This window comes from Bidens hawaiensis, unplaced genomic scaffold (genome assembly GCF_021521415.1).
Source record: "Bidens hawaiensis isolate Kalapana, Puna unplaced genomic scaffold, B.hawaiensis_p1.1 tig00040055_1, whole genome shotgun sequence".
Lineage (NCBI taxonomy): Eukaryota > Viridiplantae > Streptophyta > Magnoliopsida > Asterales > Asteraceae > Bidens > Bidens hawaiensis.
Window position 1 is genome coordinate 105,666 of NW_027497056.1, and position 25,007 is coordinate 130,672.

Genomic DNA, 25,007 nt, shown 5'->3' on the forward strand with positions numbered 1-25,007 from the left:
CAGATGTGATACACACGGGCATGTGATATGCGCCGCGCGCATATGTGATGCGCGAGCATATGTGTGCCTGGGCATGTTTTGTATGCGCCATGCGCATAGGTTTTGGCTTTGTGCCTTCATAATGTCTTTATCTTGTGGGTTGACCCGCCTTGCTCGGTGTTGAGGCGGGTACATACCTCTTCAATTGTTCTATCACACCATCTGCGTTAATTAAGTTTTGGCGCGCAATTGCATTGATTTCCAACGTGTATCTCATATGTGGTTCCAAAAGCTTATATATCGGGTGCATGGCACTCAACTGTCTATGTGCAGACAATATAAACGGTTCCATGGTTGCATGTGTCCGTAACCTGGTTACAAAAGGACAACTTAGTCGTGAAAATGACCGATACAAGATTAAAATTACACATACGGTGTGCTTACCAGTGGTTTGCAAGTTGGTGAACACCAGCATCATTAGAGCAGACATGGGCTTTAGCCAGTTGCCAGGCCCAATTGCTAGTAGCGTCTACTGGTGGGCTGACCACACGTTTTGACTGTGAACCGGGTAAAGCTCGTGGTAAACTAAGCTCAATTGCAATAGGCTTAAGTGTGCCTGATGGGTTCAAGTAAAATATGGTGCGGCTTGCGTATGCTTTACGCCCATCAAGTGAGTTTATACGGTCAAGAAATGGTAGATGTATGTCATGGTAGTCAATTATGAATAGCTTATTTTGCTCCATAGCCTGTAAAATATTCATCATGTTTCGGTCATTGTCTCATTATTTAAATAACTGTACAAAGTATTTTCACCTGTTGAACAGTGAGGCCATTAAGATAGCGCGATATGTGTTCTTCTTTGAGGGCAGACTCTTGTAGCCCATAGATTTCAGGGTCGAGTTGACTCACTGGTGGGAAAACTCTAAGCTTTTCTATGTTGACCGGGTTGACCCCCGCAAGCGCTTGCCGAGCAAATTCATCATCACGTAACCATGAAAATTTGTCCTCTGCAAATACAAAAGATACTATAATATTCCATGCAGTTTTACAATATTCATAGCTGAGTTACGAGTGTGATGCTTACTTGAAAGAATCTTGGGGACGTCATATTTGAGAAGGCCGCCACCCTAGCTAGACTCGTGGAGCCTAGTCACCAAATTTGGCAGCCGAAGTTTTTTTAATAAATCATCTTGAAGCCCAATTTTGAGGGGGAGTCCTTCACTGTAAAGACTCTCAATTTGTGAAAAACCCTTGAAGTCGTGTTTTTTTGAAATATTTGCCACCATTGAGGGCAAAAGATTATGTAGCACCGCCTTTAACCGACTTGTTGAGAATGTATTTTGCTTTGACTCGTCAAATTGTTCGTCTCTTGGAACATATAACGGAAAAGGCTTCTCCACTCGACTCTCAGCTAAAATATCTGTAAAAATCACACAAAATTAGACATGTTACGGTAGCTGTATCTCTAACAGGTCAAATCATCATAGTTCGCTGAAAGTAGAATAGATCGCATACAACCTTCTAAATCATTTTATTTAGAGACTTTTACTATTATTGTGATAATACTTTTTCTACAATCATCATTAACATGTTCAACATTTGTAGTGAATCATGTTTACACACTAGTGGAAAACACAATTTTATTAGCATTTACACAAACAAAGACTTTAATTATAAATGGGCCACTCGGGTTACACTTTATCTCTAACGTGACAGATCGGTTAAATCAAAAGGTTAAGATAAAAAAGGAAGCCCCAGATTGCATTTTAATTTGATACAACTTCCAAAATTGCTTGCTTTATTTCTTGTAATACTATAAAAAGGAAACATGCCAAACATTCTTACAAGTGGCCCCTAATTGTATTTAATCAATACAGCTTATTAAATCACTTTCACCTGAAAAAGAAAGTATTGTAATACTATATTTGCATAGTCCCTTTAACAAGCAAACTATTCTGACTACCCAAAAAGTGCCTGTTTGGAACCGACACCGTTACCCAACCCAGTATAAGAGAGGTTAAAAACACACACCAGTGTCACTAGGTAAGCGGCCCGTGCGACACCGCCTCGGATACGGGATCTTTTGACCACCTAATAACGGTCTAATAAAGTCATTTCCTCTGTCAGGATTTCCAAGATCATTGTAAACATCATAATCGTAAATTCGGTCTGATAACTTCCTCACTCCTTTACCGTCACCTCTTAAAGCTTTAAGCTCTTTTTCTCTTAGTAATTTTAGCCCGGCTGGCGTCTCATCTGGCAGATATGGCTGTAGAATTGTACAACAATATCCATAAGAAGGTGTATGCGTATCGTATACAAATTCTACACGTAATTGCTTTTATGCAAGTTGTCAATGAATTATTCATCAATTATATCTCATCTGATTAAAAGTTGATATAATTGTTTACTAGTTAAAGATTTTAACAACCAGTGACCCTTTTAGTTTTAGCAACAAACATTAAATTAGGATATAAACCAACCTACATGTCTTTATCAACTTTTGCAGCCAGGGTTACCTGTTCAACCTTATTTTTAGTTGTTTGTTTTAAATTGTTGATGTGACATTTTATTTGTCAGGTAGTTTATATGTAAATGTATTTCTTTCTTTGAAATATCATATTATTTCAAAGTTGTAGATATCTCAATTTAACTTCTTTAACTATTTTTCACATAGGCAATGTTGTGTATGTCGGTTCGACTGCTAAATTCGGTAACAAATTCAAATTAAGTCGGTTTCCGAAATTTGGGAAAAAATTGTAAACTTCAATTCTATATCATTAAGTTTGCCCTATACTATATCACACTACTAGATGAACTTTGTCTAAACTGATGATGGTTTAAGCGTTTAACTTTATGTATGAATATCTATATTTGAGTATTCAAGTTCCAACCTTTGACTTGTCAAACAATTAATAACAATAACTACCTGATTAGAGAAGAAGATCCTAGGATCAGGATGATCAGTGGTGGACTGAACCCACGAATTGCAAGGAAAATACACCGGGCCACACGCAAATCCTTCGATGGTAATACTCTCCAGATAAAACTCCTTTTGATGCTTATTAGTAATAGTAATTGCTCCAGGGATCCCAAAGTCTGAATCAACCAGTATATCAGATGTGTAATTAACCTTTTCAGACTTGAGATTTGATTTCTGTTTCCAGTCTTTCAACACTGCTTCTTTGGAGCCCTAGTTTCTTCATCATCAAATCAAAAATAAAAACATTCAAATCATCAGTAATAAAAAGGGATCCTGTTAAAGAACAATAGGGGTGCAAACGAGCTGTCCGCTCGCGAGCTACTCTGAGATCAGATCGATAAAAAGCTCGAAACGAGCTATAGCCCAAGCCTCAAGTAAACTCTTTAGTAATCGAGCCCGAACTCGAGCCTTGTATGGGAAGATCATTTAGGCTCGTCGAGAGCTTAATGCCATTTTAAGTTTTAACTATTTTGGACTTCCCCATATTAATACTGCACTGCAAAGCCAAGCTGAGAGCTTGAGGCAAGCTTAGAGTTGATAAAAAAGTTTTCGATAGTAATAAAAATTAATTAACAAATAATACATGATCTGATCCTGATCCCGATCCGAACTTAAGCTTGAAAAAATGACTCTAGACAACATTTCTGCCGATCTGATCAGCAAAGGCGTCAATCTTCTTGACGAGTGTGTCTTTGAAATCCTCCTGGTGCTTGTTCCGAACAGTCAGTACAGCCCTGACCTTGAAAGTAACCGCCTTGTCTGCTTTCACAAGCTTGGCTATGTCGTCTTCACTGATGGCCGCCTTCACCACCCGAACCCTCGTTCGAGTTTTTTTAACTGGTTCTGGTTATGATGATTGGTGGGCTTAAGAGTGGTTGAAAGCATGGGTTTCTCGGTTATGGAACAACCCATGATCTCTTTAACAATTGCCATGTTAATTACAGAAAGAGTGAAGATGATAACGGTAGAAATGATGAATGAGTATTATAATAAAGTGGAGTTTTTAATGATGACGAAGAAGATTATACCACCGGCCAATGGGAGTCAGTCCACTACGTACATCATCAGTCTATCTATCAATCCCACGTTTAACATTCGGAAATTAAATTCTTCAAGAGGGTACTTACTATATGCTAGCGCTAGAAAATTCCACACCCACATTTATCATCATTTGTATTGACTTTCTTGAAAAGTAATAATGAACTAGGTGCCATACCGAACGAATTCGGTTCTTATCAGTTAAGTTCGTACCCGTATAGACATTAACACAAAACACAAATTAGTGTATTTGTAATAGTAGTGACTCTTATGGTATATAATACAAATATTAAAACATATTTAAAATAACATTTATTCGATTAGTAAAACATGGTCGTTGTAGCGCCGAGTCGACACGGATTTGTTCAGTATCAGATATATTTGTCATGGTTCGGAACTAAACCCAATAAATAGTTCCGTCAGGATAACATATTTAAAACAAAACTCGGGTGTTACGACGGCTAATCGACGCAAATTCCATTATTATCTATTAGGTTCATTACGGGTACGAGAACCAAACCTAAAAAATATTTTTATTAGATTGTCATATATTTTTAAGCAAAAAAAAGAAAAGAAAAAGAAATAAAACATACATTAAAATAAACTAATAATAAAACCTATTACAACACACATTGAGGGATAACAATAAATAACTAAATAAGTTGTTACGTAAGAGACTTGAACTTGGGCAAACATGATAAAGAGAGTTAGGTAACTTAACCAAAGTCATTGAACCAAATAGGTAGATTGAGTGATAATTGAAAGTAATTATACAAAATGTCAAAATAATAGGCTAGAAAACATTTTGTGGCACCAAGCTTTGCTTTTTTTCTATAACTAGGAACATCCGCCGCGTTGCGACGTCATCGCAAAAATTTGTTCGGTATCATTTAATATCATAATGACATTAGCACTAAGTCCAAAAATTATTTATGTGAGCATCTAAAATATTATGTTCTCACTTACAACTTATGATCAATGTGTCACAAATAAGCTTTGTATCGGTTAGCTTCGTTATAGTACTGGCACTAAACCCAACAATTAAATTAGTAAGTGCCCAAAAGAGTCATATAGCTTATGATACAAAAAAAATACTAACATATATAATGTAACATCCCCAAAATTTTGGTTCAAATTTGACAACTTAGTAAAGTTGAAGGATCAAAATTATTCTTTAAAATAAATAATGAAGAAAAATTTAAATAAAGAAAATAAGATCATTCTATAAGAAAATAAAAATATCTCATAATAAAGTCATCTCATGCTAAGGATATGGAATAAGGAAATTCCATCTCACATAATGTAAGAAAGTGGAAGCATTCCACATGAATATAAATAACAAAGTTAAAATCCATCCCACATGGAAAGTTGTAAATATTTGGAAGCTCTTTATAAAGAGATAAAATTCCATAGTAATATTCTTTTATGTCTAACATGCACCCAGTGGTCCTAGCGGAGGGTGCGAAGCACCCGACGGCACGCGCACGGGCACAGGTAAACAAAGAAGATTATCAAGAATAAAACATTTAAATTCAAAAGACCAATCTGCCAGAACTGTGGTAAACGACATTATGGAAAATGTCGTAAAAAGAACAAAAACAATACATCAATCATATGTACATTCTGTAACAAAACCGGACACTCTGAAGAAGACTGTATAAGGAAAGCAGTTGCATGCTTCAAATGTGGAGAAAAAAGGACATTTTAAAGGTGAATGTTCAAAAACACAATAACAAGATCAACAACAATAGGAAGGAAGAAGGAAACACAAGGAGCATCTGGCAATCAAGTATAAAAGCAAACAAGAGAATAAGAAATAGATAGTCAACTCTTGTAACCGTTTGTAATCTCGTGTCTAAACGATAAGTTTTGTAATAGAAAAAGGGTATTCAAATCCCTAATGTATATAGAGAAAAATATTAGCATATATATACTATCTTTATACAAGGAAAAGAAATAGTTTCGAAAGTTTTCGAAATACAAGAATCTTTGTTATTTAATGATCATCTATAGAAAGATGAAATAAAGAGAATGAATTAAACTAAGATATAAGAATATCCGAACTTTGAAAGTTTGAAGGTATCATTGATAAACGGAAGGAATCCGTCAAGATCATGAAGTAAAGGATTACATGATTCAAGAACGGATATCTTGAAAAATTATTGAGATGGATAAATTAAAAGGATTCGGTAAATTGAATTCAAGATACAGTCTAGTTAACATCAGTAAATGTTTAGAAAACTCCCAATATCCGTGTAAGGTAGGGATTCTGCCTAAGTCATTAGTTTATTATTATATTACATGGCTTAGACCATAGTCAGGGGCATAGCCCAAACCTTGATCATAATTATGTTTACATAAGCTTAAAACATACAAAGGATTATAGTAATGTTTCTTCACAATTAAGAAACACAAATTTTACATTCATAAGGATATATAGTTTCTTCGTGATTAAGAAACGTAACATTTTATATACAAAGAATATAGCTAATATATTGTTTATTCATGATTAAGAAACATAATATTTTACATACAAAGGTAGCAATCAATGAATATTTCTTCTTGAAGAAGAAACATATTATAGATGTTTCTTCATGAAGAAGAAACTCAGCATATGATTAGTAAATAAACAGAAAGACTACAGGTCTAAATATTTTATTCAAACAATTGATCAATCAAGGTTTAAAGCTATCAAAACTAGACTAAAGGTCTAAAGCCAGATCAAAAGATGATCCGGATATTTATATACCTATTTTATTATAGGTCAATCAATCAATCAATCAGTCAGTCAATCAATCAATCATTCACAGTTAAGGTTTAAAACGCACACCGACGGTACAGGTGAATGCGCTAACCTTTTCAATCAATCAAAACATATATATACTCAATAAGATGAACGGGTGTTTGTCTTAACGAGTCAGTCAACTTTTACATGAAATTTTGTGATCTCTAAAAACATTATAATACAATATAGAAAATAAAAGCAACTCAGACCGAGTACACATGTGTCTAAATCCAAACATAACTGTTTAGCCTAATTAGTTAAAGGCCAGGTGCCGCGGGCTAACGGTCATAACTAGTTCTCCTTGCAGGGGTACCATGGCTCGGGCGAACACTTGTGTGTGTGTAGGGTAGTGGTACAAAGCCCAGAAGTAGAAATACTTCTGCTAAGTGTATAGAAAACTATAATTGTATTGTAACGTCATTCAAATGTTTATAGAGTCATACGTGTTCACCAGCATATAGCTGACGTATTTTTCCCCACATTTCAGGGAAACAGATTAGCACAAGTAGCAAGACATTATAGACATTCAAGGAGTTAGATACTCACAAGGTAATGATGGCTCAGTTTTAAGTTATTAAAATATTGCAAACAGTATTTAAACAAGATTTATAAATCAATCACCGGGTATTTATTATCCGAGAAGTTTTTTTTTAAAATAAATTAATATTTTATTCAACCAAAGTCTTCCGCTAAAATAAACCGCAACTCTGATGTATATACAAAACAGGTACCAACTTGTGGTCACACGCCTAGGCCCTAAACCGAGGTGTGACATATAAAACGCCGTTTATTCGGCTGGTAAAATCCAAGTGTTGCTCGACAAGTCGGCGCGAATTCCCTTAGTTTTGGTAATGTTCATACGATACCGGAACTAAAAAAACTGGTATAGCTTATGATACAACAAAACATATCTAAAATGACGTTTATACGTACGGTCGTAAAACTCAAGTGATGCTGCTTTGAACCTATGTTGATTTTTTTCTGTTTAATAACATTCGCCTTTTGTACTAGAACTATAAAAATAAAAAAGTTATATTATATACTATAGATAAATATCAAGTTGTCGGTGCCACAGAATTCAGTGTAGCCAAGCTTCACTATTTATCTATACAATGTAGCAAACAAGTCGCGTGGTGGCGACGGGACACGAATTCCTGTTGGTGTTGTTTAAGTTTGTCACAACTCCGAAAATATGTAAAATTAAGTTTGTAAAGACCCAAAGAGTATCAGAATACATACAACTTATAATCAAAGTCACTAGAATTTGGTCGCCACCAACCAAGTTCGTGTCGATATATGTATTAAACCCTAAAAGTAAATTAATAGACACTCAAAACAGTATTGAAATTCGTATAGCTTATGATATGAAAAAAACAAATTTAAAACGATGCTTATTCGGTCAGTAAAAGACGGACATTGCAGCGACAAGTCAATGCGAATTCGAGCGACATTGACTACGTTTGTTACGGTACCGAAACTAAATACAAAAACTAATTCGTCAAGTTAACATATTTAAAAATACAGGGGCATTGCGTCGGCGAGTTGACGCGAATTCGTTCGGTATCAGTTGCATTCATTACAAGTATAGAACTAAACCTAAATAATCATTTGTTAAAAAAACATACTTTTATACATAAATAGATAATAAAAAAACACATAAAAGAATAACTAAAAATCTTGTAATTAGGGACTTGATTGAGAAAAAAATAACCACTGATATAAAAACTAAACAACCCTTAGAAGATAACTAAAAAAACAACAAATGATGCCAAGGTGATTCAAACTCAGGCACATAATCTTTGGAAGAGTTACTGAAAACAACCTAAGCCATCTGACCAAATTATCATTTTGGTTTTAGATTGTAATTAATTGTAAAAAAGTCAAACAAATGATGCTATAAAGGATTCTTGTGACTGACAAATTGCTTTTTATCTAGTATATATATTTTATCTATAATAATAATAATTTGTTGAATGATTTTTCCAATCTCAGAGGGTGTTTGAGATTTCTTATTTTACCTTGACTTATATAGATCAAAAGTTATAAGTTACAAAATTTTAATTTATAACTTATGCAATATAGTTTTTTAACTTTTTCAAATACCTTATAACTTAGAGCATTTCTAACCATCCACTAAATTTATGTGAGTAGTATTTGTAAATTATAGGGTGGGGTTTTGAGTGTAATAATAGGGTGAGGAGAGAAAAGATATTAGTTTTTTTGTAAATTTGAGAAAGCTTTGTTTGTTCACATTTATTTTTTAATATCTGTTGAATTTGTTGTGACTATAGTAGAAAGAAAACCAATGTTTTAAAAACCGGTATTTTACTTATACCGGATAGAGCTAAAAAATGGTACAACCGGTTGAACCGGGTTATGCCGTGAGGTTCAATCGGTTGAATAGTTTACCTTACAATTTCCTATAAATGTAACTTTAATCCAAAAGTAACCCAAAACTAAATGATTCTTATAACAAAAAATAATCCAAAAATTAATCCATATTAGAAAAATAATGCAAAAGCAATCAATTTTTAAAAAATAGTCATAAAGTTTAAACATTTGAATGTTAATTATTGAGTTAAAAATATTTTTGAAAAAATATGGGCCGCAAATATCAAAAATTTCCCGGGCTTAAAACGGTTTGCCGGTAAAAACCGGTATTTTAGACAAAAACCGCCGGTACGATGTTCTAGCAAACCGGTTATAAATACTGGACTCAAAATACCGGCCTAGCGTGCGAAACCCGGTTTAACCGGTTCAACCGGCCAGTTTGAACCGGTTTTTAAAACACTGAAGAAAACTGTAATATTAATTAAATAAAAAATATTATTTAATTGAACAGAAAAGAGATGTAAAAACATTACATTTCTCTCTCATGTTCAATTAAAAAAAAAAATTTTATACATTTATCATTACAGTTTTCTTTCTTATCTATCCACAGTCAATTCATAAATATTAAAAAATAGATAGGGGCAAACTTTGTTTTCCCAAATTTATAACAAATCACTACATTTTTCTCTTTGCACCCGATAATTTACACTCACAATCAGTCAAAACCTCACGCTATAATTTGCAAACTTCCATCCATACTTTTAGTGGATAAGATGAGAATGCTTATATAAGTTATAGTTATAAAGAGATAAAATAAGCAATCTCAAACACTCCCTTAGGGTGGGTGGGGCGTCAAACTCGCCTCACCCGAGCTCGCTCAGGTTGAGCTAGCACACCACCCCATGGATTCTAGGTTGATGGAGCGAGACTGATTGGTTAGTGGTGTGGGGTGGTGTGGGTTTAAGGAGGAGTGTCCTTACATTTTTGTGAGAGGATTTTGTAAATTATAAGATAACTAGAAATTTGCCCATCGCGCATTGCGGCGAGGGCACATTTTGTTAACGATGCATGCGTCAAGTTTATGTCGGGTATATCAATCGTCCATAAGTGAATTTCACAAGTCCACAAAGGACACCACATTGCCCATATAAAATATAAATATTCCTACAAACTTTAATTACTTAGTTCGTCTAAAGGCTGGATTTTGCAAGTTCGCCACCATCCTAGTTAAAAATCATAGTTGCCGTTCTTGAAATTGTCGGCCTACACACTCAATTACAAAAACACAAAAGTTGTGATCTTGTCACCAAAATTTTAGCCTATCCTAAACCTCAAAACTGTGAAACCATAAACTGGTTAACTTTAATGACAACAATTGAAAGGTGAGATTAATAATCAACTACATAAAACTTTAATCAAGATCCACAAACAAAAGTCTAAACCAAAATCAAAGGCCAAAAGTAACATTGATTTCTCTAATAAACAAAAAAAGACCTAAAATAAAGTAATAATTTATAATCTAGAAGAACAAAACCTTAAAATCAGGCAACATTAGTAATGCTTCTGTATATTCATGAGAAGAATAAATTTTCTTCAACATTCTAACATTCATAGTTTTAACAATTTTTAACAATTTATAGTTAGTCAAAAACAAATCACAGAGCAATTTTATCAAAACCATAACAAACAATAAATGTAAATCAAGAAAACCAAACGGTACACATAAAACAGGTTTAGATGGAGTTACATTTCCTGGCGCAAGTAGCGGGTTAAGCGCAGTCAGATCATTGGCCCCTCTAAAACTGAAAGCTACGGCTATCTCACCTCACACACGGTCTGTGGGGCTGCGGTTTCAACTTGAAACTGGCATGAACCCGTTTATAACAACCGAAATCCACAGGGTAAATTCCTCCATAACTGAGAGGATACGAATGGAAAACAAAAAATAACCATCCATACAACTACCTATGAGCCACATATTAACTAAATTTAAATGACTAATCATATAAACGACTATTATCTATTATAAAAGAAGTAAAATGCACAATTTAAGAGCAAACTAAAGGATGTTGCTGAAGATAGAAATTACCTTGAATACATAAATGATGTTGCTGAAGACAATAAACGAAAACATAGCAAACTAAAAGGCATGCACATACAAAAGCCAAAACAGAGCAAATCGAGGAAACAAAATGCAGTGAGGGCAGTTTACCGCCAACCAATATAATAAAATAACAACAAATTTAAGTTTAGAAGTAAGAAAATACAGCGAATACAGCAAGACAAATAACCCCCTAATGCATGAATCGCAGCAAAAAGGGCAAAAACTTTTAACCTAATTTACGCAGACAACCCAGGTCGCCGAATCAAATCATAACCTAAGTAATCACGTAGCACGAATCGCAGCAAAACTAGTAAAAGCTTTTACGTAAGTGACTGAATTAACACAGAAAACAGAAATTGTGACGGAAAGGGAAGAAATCCTAACCAAATACAAGTCAATTATATATATATATTAATTGTCGACTTAAGGTTGTCTCTCATTTTGTTACTGTTCTTGACCTGCTACTTTTAAGCATATGTTACAACTACTTATTGGGTGCTCCTGTCCACGTGCTATCCCAGCCACTCTCCATCCCATAACTCAATTCAACTGCATCACATTACAGAGTATTATACGATAACAACTTCTGGGTAATTTCCTCTCTTCTTTTTAGTGCTTAATTGACTTGTATTTGGTTAGAATTTCTTCCCTTTTCGTCACAATTTCTGTTTTCTGTGTTAATTCAGTCACTTACGTAAAAGCTTTTACCAGTTTTAAAAAGAAGAGAAGACATTACCCAGAAGTTGTTATCGTATGGAGTACGCAATACTCTGTAATGTGATGCAGATGAATCGAGTTATGGGATGGAGAGTGGCTGGGATAGCACGTGGCAACAGGAGCACCCAATAAGTAGTTGTAACATATGCTTAAAAGTAGCAGGTCAAGAACCATAACAAAATGAGAGACAACCTTAAGTCAACAATTAATATATATAGAATTTGTTTGCCACTATTTATTTTTTAATACTATTTTTATAAGAGTGGTTGGGAGATAAGGAGAAAGAAAAGCTATTGTTTTTTTTTTTTTTTGTAAAATTGGGAAAATTTTGTTTGCTCTTATTTATTTTTAAAACTGTTTTTTAATACTTGTTGAAATTGTTTATAAGTAGATGAGAGAAAAACTGTAAGTATAAAGGTATAAAAAATATTATTTAATTGAAAATGAGAAAAACTTATAGTGTTTTTTTTAGTGTGATTATAGAGATATGGATAAGGGACGGCTTGAGAATGCTCTAACTCTATGTATTACAAGTGTTGAATGACGTTAAAATCAAATAGTTAGCAATTGACCGAGACACTTTTCAAATATTCGAATAAATTTTATGTCGTGTATGATCATTGTGTGTGATGTGTATCAAGTTTATAAATATAAATGCATTTAATACATTGAGACTCTTGTTTTATTGTAATGATCTGCAGGATTATTGACAGAATTAATATTTGTGTCATGATTATTTAAGAATTTCACTATCACTAAACTCCCCATGTATGCTATTGATGGCTTTATATTGGCAAACTTTGGTCAGACTATTTTAATTTTAAAAATGATGTTATAATTCATCAAGTTATTTACTATAACTAATTATAATCTTAATTTTAACTTTAAATAGCAAAACACACTACAAAACTAAAAAAATAGTTTATTACAAATTTTAGCTACTTAAAATTGATAAATCGGATTTGAACATGAAAATAAGGGTGAGGAAACACAAAATATAATGACAATTTATTTGATTATTATATAAAGAATCTTAACCTTACTTTAAATATATTAAAACAAAGACCAACCCCTTTTTGCGACCTGCATTTTTACATTGTTGCAAATTTTGAAGTTATGATCCACTTCACATGAATATTTTCACACTTATTCAAAGAATACTGATTATTATTAGTATTACGTATTATTGTTTATAATAAAGTAGAGATATTTATTTAATATTACGGAAAGAATACTGTTTTTAGTTATTGGATGCTAATGAACTATATGCCCCCACTTGGAGCTGGATTAGTTAACTAATAATGCTACTACTTTGGCCCACATGTTTAAAGGAACATGCCTATATTTTAGTATGATATTTTTTTAACTATAATATGCATTTAATGAAACGGTACAGGTGTTAGTTACAAAATAAAATAGATTATGCACTTAAAGACAAAGCATATATTAATTCTTTAAAACACGAGGGTCATAAAGTATGTTCAAGCATGCATCAGACACGAGGGGGACGTACATAATAAAAAAAATGAAATTTAAAAGGAATAAAAAAAAACACCAAATCGTTTAAAAAACAACTTAAATACTTAATCTAACGAGTAACTTGGATTTTTTTTTTCTTTGTAGATTTTTTTTAATGGGAGTCATAGAAAGGGACAAGTCGTGTAAATACACTAGCTAGAGTTATGATGATTGAAATGACACCCATTCGACATAGTGTTGGGGGATATATTGGACCATTTAGAAATTCTATTATTAAGATATTTATTATATAGAAATCTGAAAACCCACATGGAAAACCCAACAAGATTTGAGGGAATTTTCTGATTTGATATCATTAACTTAAAATAAACATACAAAGTTGTTTATATACGAAGCAAACAAAAGTAGCTCAATTAAACCAAACTAGCTAACTTCCGTGCGAAACATTGTTTCGGATGACACCATACTCCGTGTACATGATAAAACTTTATTCAAGTTAGTTTGGTCCACTAACATGTACTCTAATATATACAACGTAGTTGTATAAATATTGTCACACCCCGATCAAAGGCGGCGGAACATGCCGGGGTGCCATGGATTGTCCAAGAACACAAGACACTATTTGTAACATTCGGCCCCTCGCACCACCAATATTGTTCGCTCTGCCCACGAAGAGCTCACAGATTTGTTTTTGGTTGCCCAAATGGAGACTTCCCAGGAGGTCACCCATCCTAGTACTACTTCCACCTAAGGACGCTTAACCGTGGAGTTTTCATGTGCTCCACAGCCAAGTAAGCCCAAAACACGTTGGTGATTGAAGATGCATGACATTTACTTATGAACCAAGGATCTCTCTTGTCCACAGCCGATGTGGGATTTGCCTAAGAGTGGGACGATGTTGTGTTTGCAAAGAGTGTTACAGACAACCCCCCTTTGTACTCATCGTCCTCGATGAGGCGTGTCCCATCATCCCGAATGGCACAAGAGTGGCTCTGATACCAATCTGTCACATCCCAACTTACGGCGGAAATGCCGGGGCGAACTGATTGCTCACAGCTTTTCAAATGTTACTATCATGCAACATGACAATATCTATTAGTTTATTTAGATCAATTACAGTTAAGTAACACATATTGTTCATACAAATAAACACCAAAATATAAGAAATAGATATTGTTCATTCTTCTAATAACCTTGCGGTATCAAAATAGAATAACGTCTTCAAACTCCAACTCAAGTAATAATCAAACCTGTAACAATGCATAAAATAATATTTGTCAACACGTATGTTGGTGAGCAATTTCATAGTTTGAGTATATATAATGTGAGCGAAATCCACAAACGTATATGAGACTATAAATAAAAGCATCAATCGTGGTATACAAAACATATGTAAATGAGGATCCTTTCTAATCGGTAACAACCGACATACTTGGATAATGAGGCCCTATTCTACTAGCACAAGGCTAAGGAGTTAGGGGAGCATATGATCATACTTAATGAGGCTCAACAACAACATAAAAATAAACACTCGTGCACGTAAAGCATATGAGACATATAACATACAAAAGTGCAAGTATTCTAATCATACACCCTAAAGTTTGTGGTTTGAGAAATGTGTATAATAAATCATTCTTGTTTTGAATAAGTATGCATGTTACCCCCAAAATATAAAAGTGAAAACGGGGGATGAAATGTACTCACGTTAACTAAGTAACTTGAAAGATTTATTTGTGAATAATCGGAGATCGAGTTAACGAGCAAGACCTAGATTAAACGGGTCTTAAGTTAGTAGGTAGTCTTGGAAGGGTTTAAAGTAAAATATGACAAGTATAGTAAATAAATGAAGTTTATGGTTTAAAAATGTAAATATTTGGGAAATTAAAGACATGTTCTAAAAAGTAAGTTTACTCGAAACCAGGTCTTGGTATTTCATTCATAAATATTACTCAACCTATATTAAGTAACTTATGTGGGTTATAATGCACTGTTGCAAGACCATTGGTTATATAAATACCAAAAAAAGGTTTTAATCGAGTGTTCGGATTTGTCAATTTGGGTCTAGATAATTAACTAAACTCAAAGTCAACTTTCCAAAATATTTTGAGATAACTCAATAAAATCAAAAAGACTTAACCAAGTATATAGTTTTATTGTGAAGAACCTTAACGTCCGTTAAGCGAGTATTTGGTTTCACCGGTCCAAACTTGTTATAAGATCAAGTTGGATTCCGACACACCAAATATGTTGATAAAATAACTTAAAATTAGTTTAAAATACATTCTTGAAGAGAAGATGAGTTTCAGTGGCCAAAAACACACTTGTGTGTCTTAAGCCAGTGAACTCGGCTTAGTTCGGTTTTGGTTCGGTCCTTGACTCGGAATGATACCGAGGATAGTTGCCACATACCCAAATACCATAGAACTATAAAAATGATTTTAGAAGTTATAATATTCAAATCTTACATAAACATGTTTATTTAACTATTTCAAACAAAACTAGTAAACTAACTATTTAAAACAAAACTAGTAAACAAGAGTCCGGTCTTGGTTCTGTCTTGATTCGGTTCTCATCTTTGGATAAAACCGAAGCGAGTGACTTCATACCCAATACCATGGAACTCTTTAAACATGAATTAGAAACTAAACTACTTACAATATAAACAAGACTAGTAAAGCATTAAAGGAAGATAATATAATTAAGGACTATAATGAGTCCTCCATGAAGTCTTGCCTTGTAGCATATCACTTCAACCGACCATGGCCGGAGAAGATGAAAGCCGAAGGAAACAAGGGGTGCATATTATATATATGTTGTACCACAAGATTCAATTAGTAAGTAACAAAACAAAAATTAAAGAAGGTTGTTGCTTGATTATTATGAACCTTGAAGGTTAGGAATGGTGTTCTTTGTTTGAGAGAGAAAGAAGATGAAATGAGCAAGAGAAAATGAAAGAGATAATCTTGTATATATATGGTAGTAGTCAAAGTTGTTTTCCATGGTTTATATCAATACTTGCATGTGTTAAAAAAAGGTTTAAACAAGTCAAGTAATACAAACAAGTAGCAAAATCCAAAAAGTAAGAGATGGTTCTGAAACATAAAAACCTATTAGTTTATATTATTGAAAAATTCGGTTTAAAAATCAGATCGGGTTTTGATACAAATACAAATACAAAAAGGACCGAAAATGACGAATGTTACAAATATACTATTTATTTTTGTTAATAACTAGTGTTTAAACCCACGTTTCATGACTGGGTCATAGATTTGAGGATGTGTGTTTTGCGTTAGTTGGTTTTACTGTTAGTTGGCTTTTTAAGGTTGTAGCTAGTAGACCACATATGCTCAAAGTAGTGTTTAACCATTTGGACAGTTACATGATCAACATTATTTACCTAAGTACATGTGGGTTAGCTGTATACATAATAAATGCCCACATGGTTTGGTTTATGGCTGCAGTTCATACATGGCTTCATTTTGCATCCAAAAGGCGTGTTTTTTTCCTGCCAAACTACTAGTGACCTAGTTGTAATACCAAAAGCCTCTCGTTTTCATCAGCTAAGTTGAGTGGTGTCCTTGCTTGGCTTCGGTGGTATGTGTTACTAAGAATGTTGTTAGTGTTTGTGTGTGAATAAGTTATAAACGGTGTTGTAACTTTTGGTTGTTACCTGATGTGTCTATTGGAATTAATCAATGTATCAACCTAACTATTTAATTAATAGAAGCTAGGGTGTTAACGTGTAATTAATATTAAATTTGTAACTAACTTCCATAACCTAGTGGCCATTGTCACCGTCACATTAGCGAACTAGTGCCAATGGTGAATTTCACCCCCCTTCGTCACCTATAAATACCATGTAAAATATGCATTTGAAACATACGATCCTAAATTCAATAAACATATTTTCTCTGTTCATTCCCTATTGTTATCAGTGTCACATTGAACCTAACGTTTTGCTAGTAGGTGATTAGGTTGCAATGTTACATTGAAATTAACTTCTATTTGCTTTCTCAGAATAATTTAATTGAAGGCTTTGTCTTCGGCCGAAAAGAATAAAATATTCTCATAACTCCTAATAGATATTACATGTTATTTTTTCTGTTTATTTCATTTGAGGATCAGTCATGAGTATTTTCTTGTTCTCTTTTACATGTATTATGATGGTTCTCGTCCTTTTTTTCTCCTCTCCTTTTATGTTTATGATGTTTGTTGTCCATATTGATTGATGGATACAATTTTAATACAAACCATGAAATTTTTGTTTATTGACTAAAAAAGTTGTTGCCTAAGTATGAAAATACAACTAGTTCAATGATAGTATATATTTGGGAAAATTCCTAAAATAATTCATGTGATAAAATAATTCCTAAAAAAGTTGTAGTTTCTATCTATAAGAACAAAAGCAACGCCCAATGCTGTGGTAACTACTGAGGAATCAAACTACTAAGCCATACTATGAAGCTATGGGAAAGAGTGATTGAGGTTAGACTTAGACGGGAAACTCAGGTTAGGGTGAACCAATTTGGATTCATGCCGGGGCGTTCCACCACAAAGGCAATACACCTTTTAAGAAGGTTGATGGAAAAGTAAAGGGAGAAGAAGCGTGACCTGCATATGGTGTTTATTGACCTAGAAAAGGCCTACGACATTGTGCCACGACAAGTGCTCTAGGAGTGCTTGGAGGGTAGAGGAGTCCCGAGAAAATATATAGAGATAATTATGGATATGTATACCAGGAGTGCAACAAGTGTCCGGGCGCCCGTGGGGGATACTGACTTCTTCCCCGTAGAGGTAGGCCTTCACCAGGGGTCTGCATTGAGTCCTTTTCTGTTTGCAGTAGTCTTGGATGAGTTGTCAAAGTCGATTCAGGGGATGCTCCCGTGGTGCATGATGTTCGCAGACGATATTTATGTTACTTGCTGAGACAAAACAAGACCTAAACAGGAGGCTAGAATAGTGGCGAACAACCTTAGAGACAAAAGGTTTACGGATTAGCCTCTCTAAGACGGAGTACCTCCACTGTGATTTTGGTGGAGTAAATGACAATGAGGACACCCAGATCACCATTGAAGGGCAACCGGTTCCGCGGGTAACGAAGTTTAAGTATCTAGGATCTTTTGTTCAGAGCGATAGGGAATTAGATAGTGATGTGACCCATCGAGTTCAGGTAGGATGGTGTAGATGGAAAGCAGCCACATGCATATTATGCGACAAGAGTTTCCCAACTAAACTAAAGGGAAAATTTTATAGGGTAGCAGTTAGACCTGCAATGCTAGATGGAACAGATTGTTGGGCCATCAAGAAGGCACAAGCGCGGAAGATGGAGGTAGCAGAGATGAGAATGCTACGCTGGATGTGTGGGCATGCAAGGTTAGACCAAATAAGAAACTTTGTGTTTCGAGAGAGATTAGGGGTAGCTAACATATCAGACAAGATAAGAGAGTGGAGATTGAGATGGTTTGGACATGTGAAGAGAAGACATGCGACGGACCCGATTAGATCCGTAGAAAACATTACTAGAGAGGGGAGGAGGGGTAGAGGACGACCTAAGTTGACGTGGGATGAGAGGATTAGGCATGATTTGATAGACCTAAACCTCTCAGAGGACATGGTTAGAGATAGAAATTCTTAGAGAAGTAGAATTAAAGTTAAGGATTTTTAGGGTGAAATGAATACCATAGGGGCCTCTATTTACCTTATTTTTGGTCACACACCATTATGATATTTTCTTACTACGTGCTACTATATGTAGTATATATATATAGTATTATCATTTTTACTACGTACTACTATCAATTACACTATAGTTGAACTTCGATTTCCTTTTATATTGCCGCATACATATGTAGTCAAGAGCTGAGGGTCTTTCCGAAGGCCACCTCTCTATCCCGTTGGATAGAGGTACGGTACGCCTACATCCCACCCTCCTCAGACCCTACTTATAGCTTTGCTATTGGTGGGACTCCACTGGCTATGATTGATTGATTGATTGATATGAAAGAGATTTCTCAAAATGAATTTTTTTATTGATTTCATAAATGTCCATCCAACACCGTTGGAGGAGACGAGCTTTGAACCAAATCCGTAGGCTGGCAACTTTTGAACCGAATCCCTCGGCTCAGACAACTTTTGAACCAAACCCGTTGGGTCATACAACTTTTGAGCCAAACTCGTCGGCTCCGTCCATTTTTTGAGAAAGAACAATTATTGTTGAAAAATCAAGTAGGACCCACAAGTAAAACAAACTCATCTTTTTCCTAAACCTCATATTTTTTACCACCCCACCTCCACTCCGGCAACCATCCAAGCTCTGACAGCCATCCCTACTTCGGCAACTTTTAAGGACCACTCTTCATCACATCTGAAAAAATCAATGAGTCTCTCTTTCTTATGGCGATGTAGCGGCGGTGTGGTAGTTGTGTTGGTTTTATGGTATTTGCCGAAAGTTGCAGGTAGTCGGAAAAAATTGATGGTCGCCGGAAAAGCTTGAAGAGGAATGGTGGAAAGTTGGTGGGTCTCGACGGATTTGGGTGAAAACTTGGTCTTCCACGGATTTCAAAAGCGACGAGTTTGGTTCAAAAGTTGTATGAGCTGACGGATTTGGTTTAAAACTTGTCTGAGCATATGGGTTTAATTTAAAAATTGTATGAGATAACATGTTTGTTTCAAAAGTTGTCGGCCGATGAATTTGGTTTAAAACTCGTATACGCCAACGAATGGCCATTTATGAAAACAAAAAATTAAAATGGTCATTTTAAGAATCTATCATCAAATGAACTATATTAAGAATCTTCCATATATTTCTATAGGAGTAGTTGCTTCATCTTATCATAATCAAGTTGTAGTTAATATAAATACATTTAGACAAGTTCCTGCTTAGAAAAGGGTAAATCAGGGTGTTTAATATTTTTATTTTTATAAATAATAAAGAGCTGAAATAAAGCGTTCATATAAAACAGATATTCGTGTAATAAAAAAAGCCAAAAAGAGAGCGACGCCTGAGAGATTCGAACTCTCGCGGGGAAACCCCATGTACTTAGCAGGCACACGCCTTAACCACTCGGCCAAAGCGTCACTTGGTGATATACTTTTGTATATATTCTTTCTTATCCCAGTAACATATACGTAAGTTTGAATAGTATTTTATTAAACTTGGTTGTGTGTTGCAAAACAGTTTAATAAGAAAATAAAAAATATGACATTTTCATTCACCACGTTAATCGACAATACACTGATACGGTGATACCCAAGTCCCAACGTCCAAAACCATGGAAAAATGAACTGGACTACGTGATTTAATCCAACAAGTGGTGTGGTACATTGCTTCCGTTGGGTGTAGAGGTGCACAAATCGGGTTTTTTTCTAATACCCGGATTCGGGTATGGAACCGGTTTCGGGTATGATCAGGTATTGAAAAATCGGGTATTGAGAGAAATCGGGTAGGGTATTGAGAAGGAAAACTCAACCCTATGTACCTGGGTAGGGTATGATCGGGTTCGGATATAACCTGGTATTGGAACCGGGTATGTGTCTGGGTACGACCGAGTATTATTACCCGGTTTTGCATTTGTAATTCTTTTATTCATTTCTAAATTTGTTTAAAATTTAAATTTGCTTTGTAATTTATAAAAATAATTAAACAATATTAAAAAAACCATAAATCACTTAGGTACAAATTATTTACTTAATAATATGCATTTTGAAAAAATTTAAACATAAAACTTGTGAAATAAGCATAAAAATATACTATAAAAACTCATGTATTATTTCGGGTATTAGAAAATTGGTATAGGGTATAACCGGGTATGGGTATAGGGTATGACCGGTCTAAGGTATTTACGGGTATAAATCGGATACGGTTCTGGGTACGGGTATTTAGCTCAAAATGCATACCTTTCCATACCCTACGGGTAGGATTGGTTTCGATTTCAGGTATAGAATACCCAGGTATAAAAAACCGTTTCCGGGTATTTTTTTCGGATACGAGTTTTTTAGGCACTCTAGTTGGGTGTACAAAAAGAGAGACCAAATTAAGCCCAATTCTCAGCATCTTGTTTGGACGCATATTGTTTCTCAAAAGAATATACAAGCCCAAATATGGGAAACCCGATGGTACCGTAGTAGACTGGTATTCTAATTATGATCCAATTAACAACAAAACCCCCCAATTTAGTGGTGCGAATACCACCGGTTAATTGGTTTATGAGCTGTTGGGTTATACCAGTTTTTGACCAAACGGTCAAAACCGGTTAATGTTAACAATTGTTTACGGTTTTGTAACCAGTTTCTATGCTTGAAATCTTTAACCATGAAAACCGGCTAGGTTATTAACCAAATTTTACAAATCTTAAGACATGGTAATCAGGTATAGTTTCCACGTAACTGTGTGATTGGCTGCCTGCTTTAAAAAGTTAAAATTTCATTATAAACGGACATAATTATGTGCATTTTCTAATATCAGTTGTTCGATAAAATTTCTAAAAAGAATTGCAAACATTTTGAGTTTGGTTTGTGTTTTAAGTTTATCGTTTCTATATCTACTTAGCATTGTCTATGGACAAAGAAAAAGATATAAAGAAATTGGGGGTATGCATTAATCATTAATGTCCCTTAACTTCATGTAGGCATCGCGCATCACCAGTTCACCCACTTTACTCATCTTTTACTTCATTTTATTTAAAAAAAATGGTTTAGCTTCACTTAACTCCCTTCAGTTTATCTTTTAAAAAAATCTTAAATTATCATGTGTGAGTGTAAAGGATATTAAAGTCCGTTAACACTTTGACCCAACTTGCCTTTATTCACGCCCTTAATTTAATCCATGAGAAGAGTGTTGTCCCACTCGCTAGTTTTCAAACGAATGTGTATGCAACTGGACACCTCCGCAAGCCCCGAATGTGGATACCCTTAGGTTGTTGAATGAGGCATTTAATGCTAAATATGAAATTAAAATAAATTTTGTATACTACATAGTATTTCATAAAACGAGTAGGTTGACTAGTTGAGAGGGAGAGAGAGAGAGAGAAATGAAAGGTGGTGATGAAGAGGGTAGGTTGAGTCATCTATTAGGATATTGAATGCTTATTTTGAGTTTAGCAGGTACTAAAAGATACACGTATTGATACATTTGAGTTATAAATTTTAAAGGAAGTGAGGCTGTTTCCTCGTTAAAACTATAGAATAAAATTCTCTAATAAATCAACATATTAATAAGATTAATTACAAAAGATGTAAAGCTAATCAATCGAGTTAAAATTTCAAATTACAGAGAGAATCTGGTTGACGGTTGGTATCTTTTTATGTAGAGTAGTTTGAAAACTCTAGTATATTAATTTAATATACTTAATTAGTTTTAAAAATTATGTCTTAGAATTTATGCATAGGAAAAGAAACAAGAAACCATTGATGATCTTGAAAATTTAAAGAGTCAACTAATGAGCAATCTTTTCCAATATTATGCATACAGCTCGTATTCTTTTTTATTAGATAACTGTATACTCTTTTGTTTATCACGAGATTTGAACTCTGACCATTTGGTTATAAATCTTTTTATCTAACACGTTGGTAATCTAGAGAAAAATCCCCTATAAAATCTGCCCGTATTCGGCTTATTAGTTTATATGAGTTGGCTAGTTTGGGTCAAAGTAAATCAAATAGGATGAGTTTAGGGAATAATTTTTTAGTTTTTAAGAAGTTGATACAAATCAGTTTATATGTATCTTGAAAATTTGTGTGGTGCGGGTGTGAGTAGGTTGAGCCACTAGGGTAATGAATGCTTATTTTTGGGTTTAGTGGTCACCCAAGAAACACACGACTATTTGATGTTGAGTTGAGTCGTCAAAAATTTGAAGGGAGTAAGTTTTAATGGTTTGTATGCTTCTATTTATATAAATAATAGTAATAAATGTCAAGTTTTTAATCCTAAATTATATAATTAAAAGAATAAGGAAAGTATTAAGCACGTACGAGCTAAATTGCATCCAAACAAACTATCAAATTAAAGAGAAATCTGCAATTTGCCTCCCTGGTTTATATCGTCGCTGGATGGATTAACCACTGAAAACTAAATTGCGAAGATTCTGCCACTGTGATATTTTGGCGGGGCAGTATGTGTCATTTCCGTCAGTTGACCGTGAGTTGACTGACCAAAAAATGTTGAAAAGACCATTTTACCCCTGAACCTATAATTGATTCTAAAACTAAATATACAATATCGTGTAGAGGGTGGATTTCGAACCCCCGACCCCTAGTTTAACAACATACAACATCAACCATTTGAACTGAAGAAACATGTGATATATTTATACAATATGTAATATATATTCACCATTTTAACTGAACCAAAAATTGAATTAAAAGTTTTTTAGTAAATTTTCACCATTTTTTTTAAAACCATTTTTTTAGTAAAAAAATTAAACGAACTTGTTTTTTAGTAAACTTTTCGTCCGAAGACAACGAAAAGTGTCGTTTTTTAGTAAACTTTTCATCCGAAAACAACGAAACGGGCCGTTTTTTAGTAAACTTTTCGCCCGAAAACAAAAAAACGGACCATTTTTTAGTAAACTTTTCGTCCGAAAACGAGCCGTTTTTTAATAAAATTTTCGCCGAAAACAACGAAACGAACCGTTTTTTAGTAAACTTTTCGCCCGAAAACAATGAAACGACCCGTTTTTTAGTAAACTTTTCGCCCGACAATCAACGAAACGACCCGTTTTTTAACAAACTTTCGCCCGAAAACAACGAAACGAGCCGTTTTTTAATAAACTTTTCGCCCGTAACAACCAAACGGGCTATTTTTTTAGTAAACTTTTCGCCCGAAACGACCCCGTAAAAAACCAAACGAACCGTTTTTTAATAAAATTTTCATCCGAAAACAAACAAACGAACCATTTTTGGTAAACTATTCGCCCGAAACGACCCCGAAAACAACCAAACGAACCGTTTTTTAGTAAACTTTTCACCCGAAAACAACCAAACGGACCAATTTTTTGTAAACTTTTCACTCGAACCGACCCCGAAAACAACCAAACGAACCGTTTTCTAGTAAACTTTTCACCCGAAAACAACCAAACGAACCATTTTTTGTAGACTTTTCACCCGAACCGACCCCGAAATCAACCCAATGAACCTTTTTTTAGTAAGCTTTTCACCCGACAACAACCAAACGAACAATTTTTTTTGTAAACTTTTCACCCGAACCGACCCCGAAAACAACCAAACGAACCGTAATCTAGTAAACTTTTTCACCCGAAAACAACGAAACGAACCATTTTTTGTAAACTTTTCACCCGAACCGACCCCGAAAACAACCCAACGAACCTCTTTTTAGTAAATTTTTCACTCGAAACAACCAAACGAACCATTTTTTTTGTAAACTTTTCACCCGAATCGACCCCGAAAACAACCCAACGAACCATTTTTTAATAAACTTTTCGCCCGAAAAGAACCAAGCAAAACATTTTTTATAAACTTTTCACCTGAACCGAACGACAGACCAAACGACCCTGCCTCCGGCGTTCATTCCAAAGACAGGTAGCGGTGGCTGCAGTGGCGCTGATGACCGGAAAAACGAGATGGCCGGAATCCAT

General features: G+C 34.6%; 1 protein-coding gene, 1 non-coding gene and 1 pseudogene across 2 annotated transcripts; all 3 read right to left on the bottom strand.

Moving 5' to 3' along the window:
• Nucleotides 1-193: 193 nt before the first annotated feature.
• LOC143591783 (lipoxygenase 1, chloroplastic-like) lies at nucleotides 194-25,007 on the bottom strand. The gene is made up of 7 exons (XM_077071883.1): nucleotides 24,897-25,007; nucleotides 2,909-3,172; nucleotides 2,011-2,248; nucleotides 1,064-1,399; nucleotides 793-986; nucleotides 424-725; nucleotides 194-350 (listed from the first exon to the last, which is right to left on the bottom strand). Exons 1-4 carry the CDS (start codon nucleotides 25,005-25,007, stop codon nucleotides 1,107-1,109), a joined length of 906 nt encoding a protein of 301 aa, XP_076927998.1. The 3' UTR covers nucleotides 194-350; nucleotides 424-725; nucleotides 793-986; nucleotides 1,064-1,106.
• Nucleotides 420-1,087, bottom strand: LOC143591782 (lipoxygenase 1, chloroplastic pseudogene; annotated as a pseudogene).
• TRNAS-GCU (transfer RNA serine (anticodon GCU)) lies at nucleotides 20,412-20,493 on the bottom strand. Its single transcript has one exon. It is a non-coding gene; the product is annotated as a tRNA-Ser (tRNA).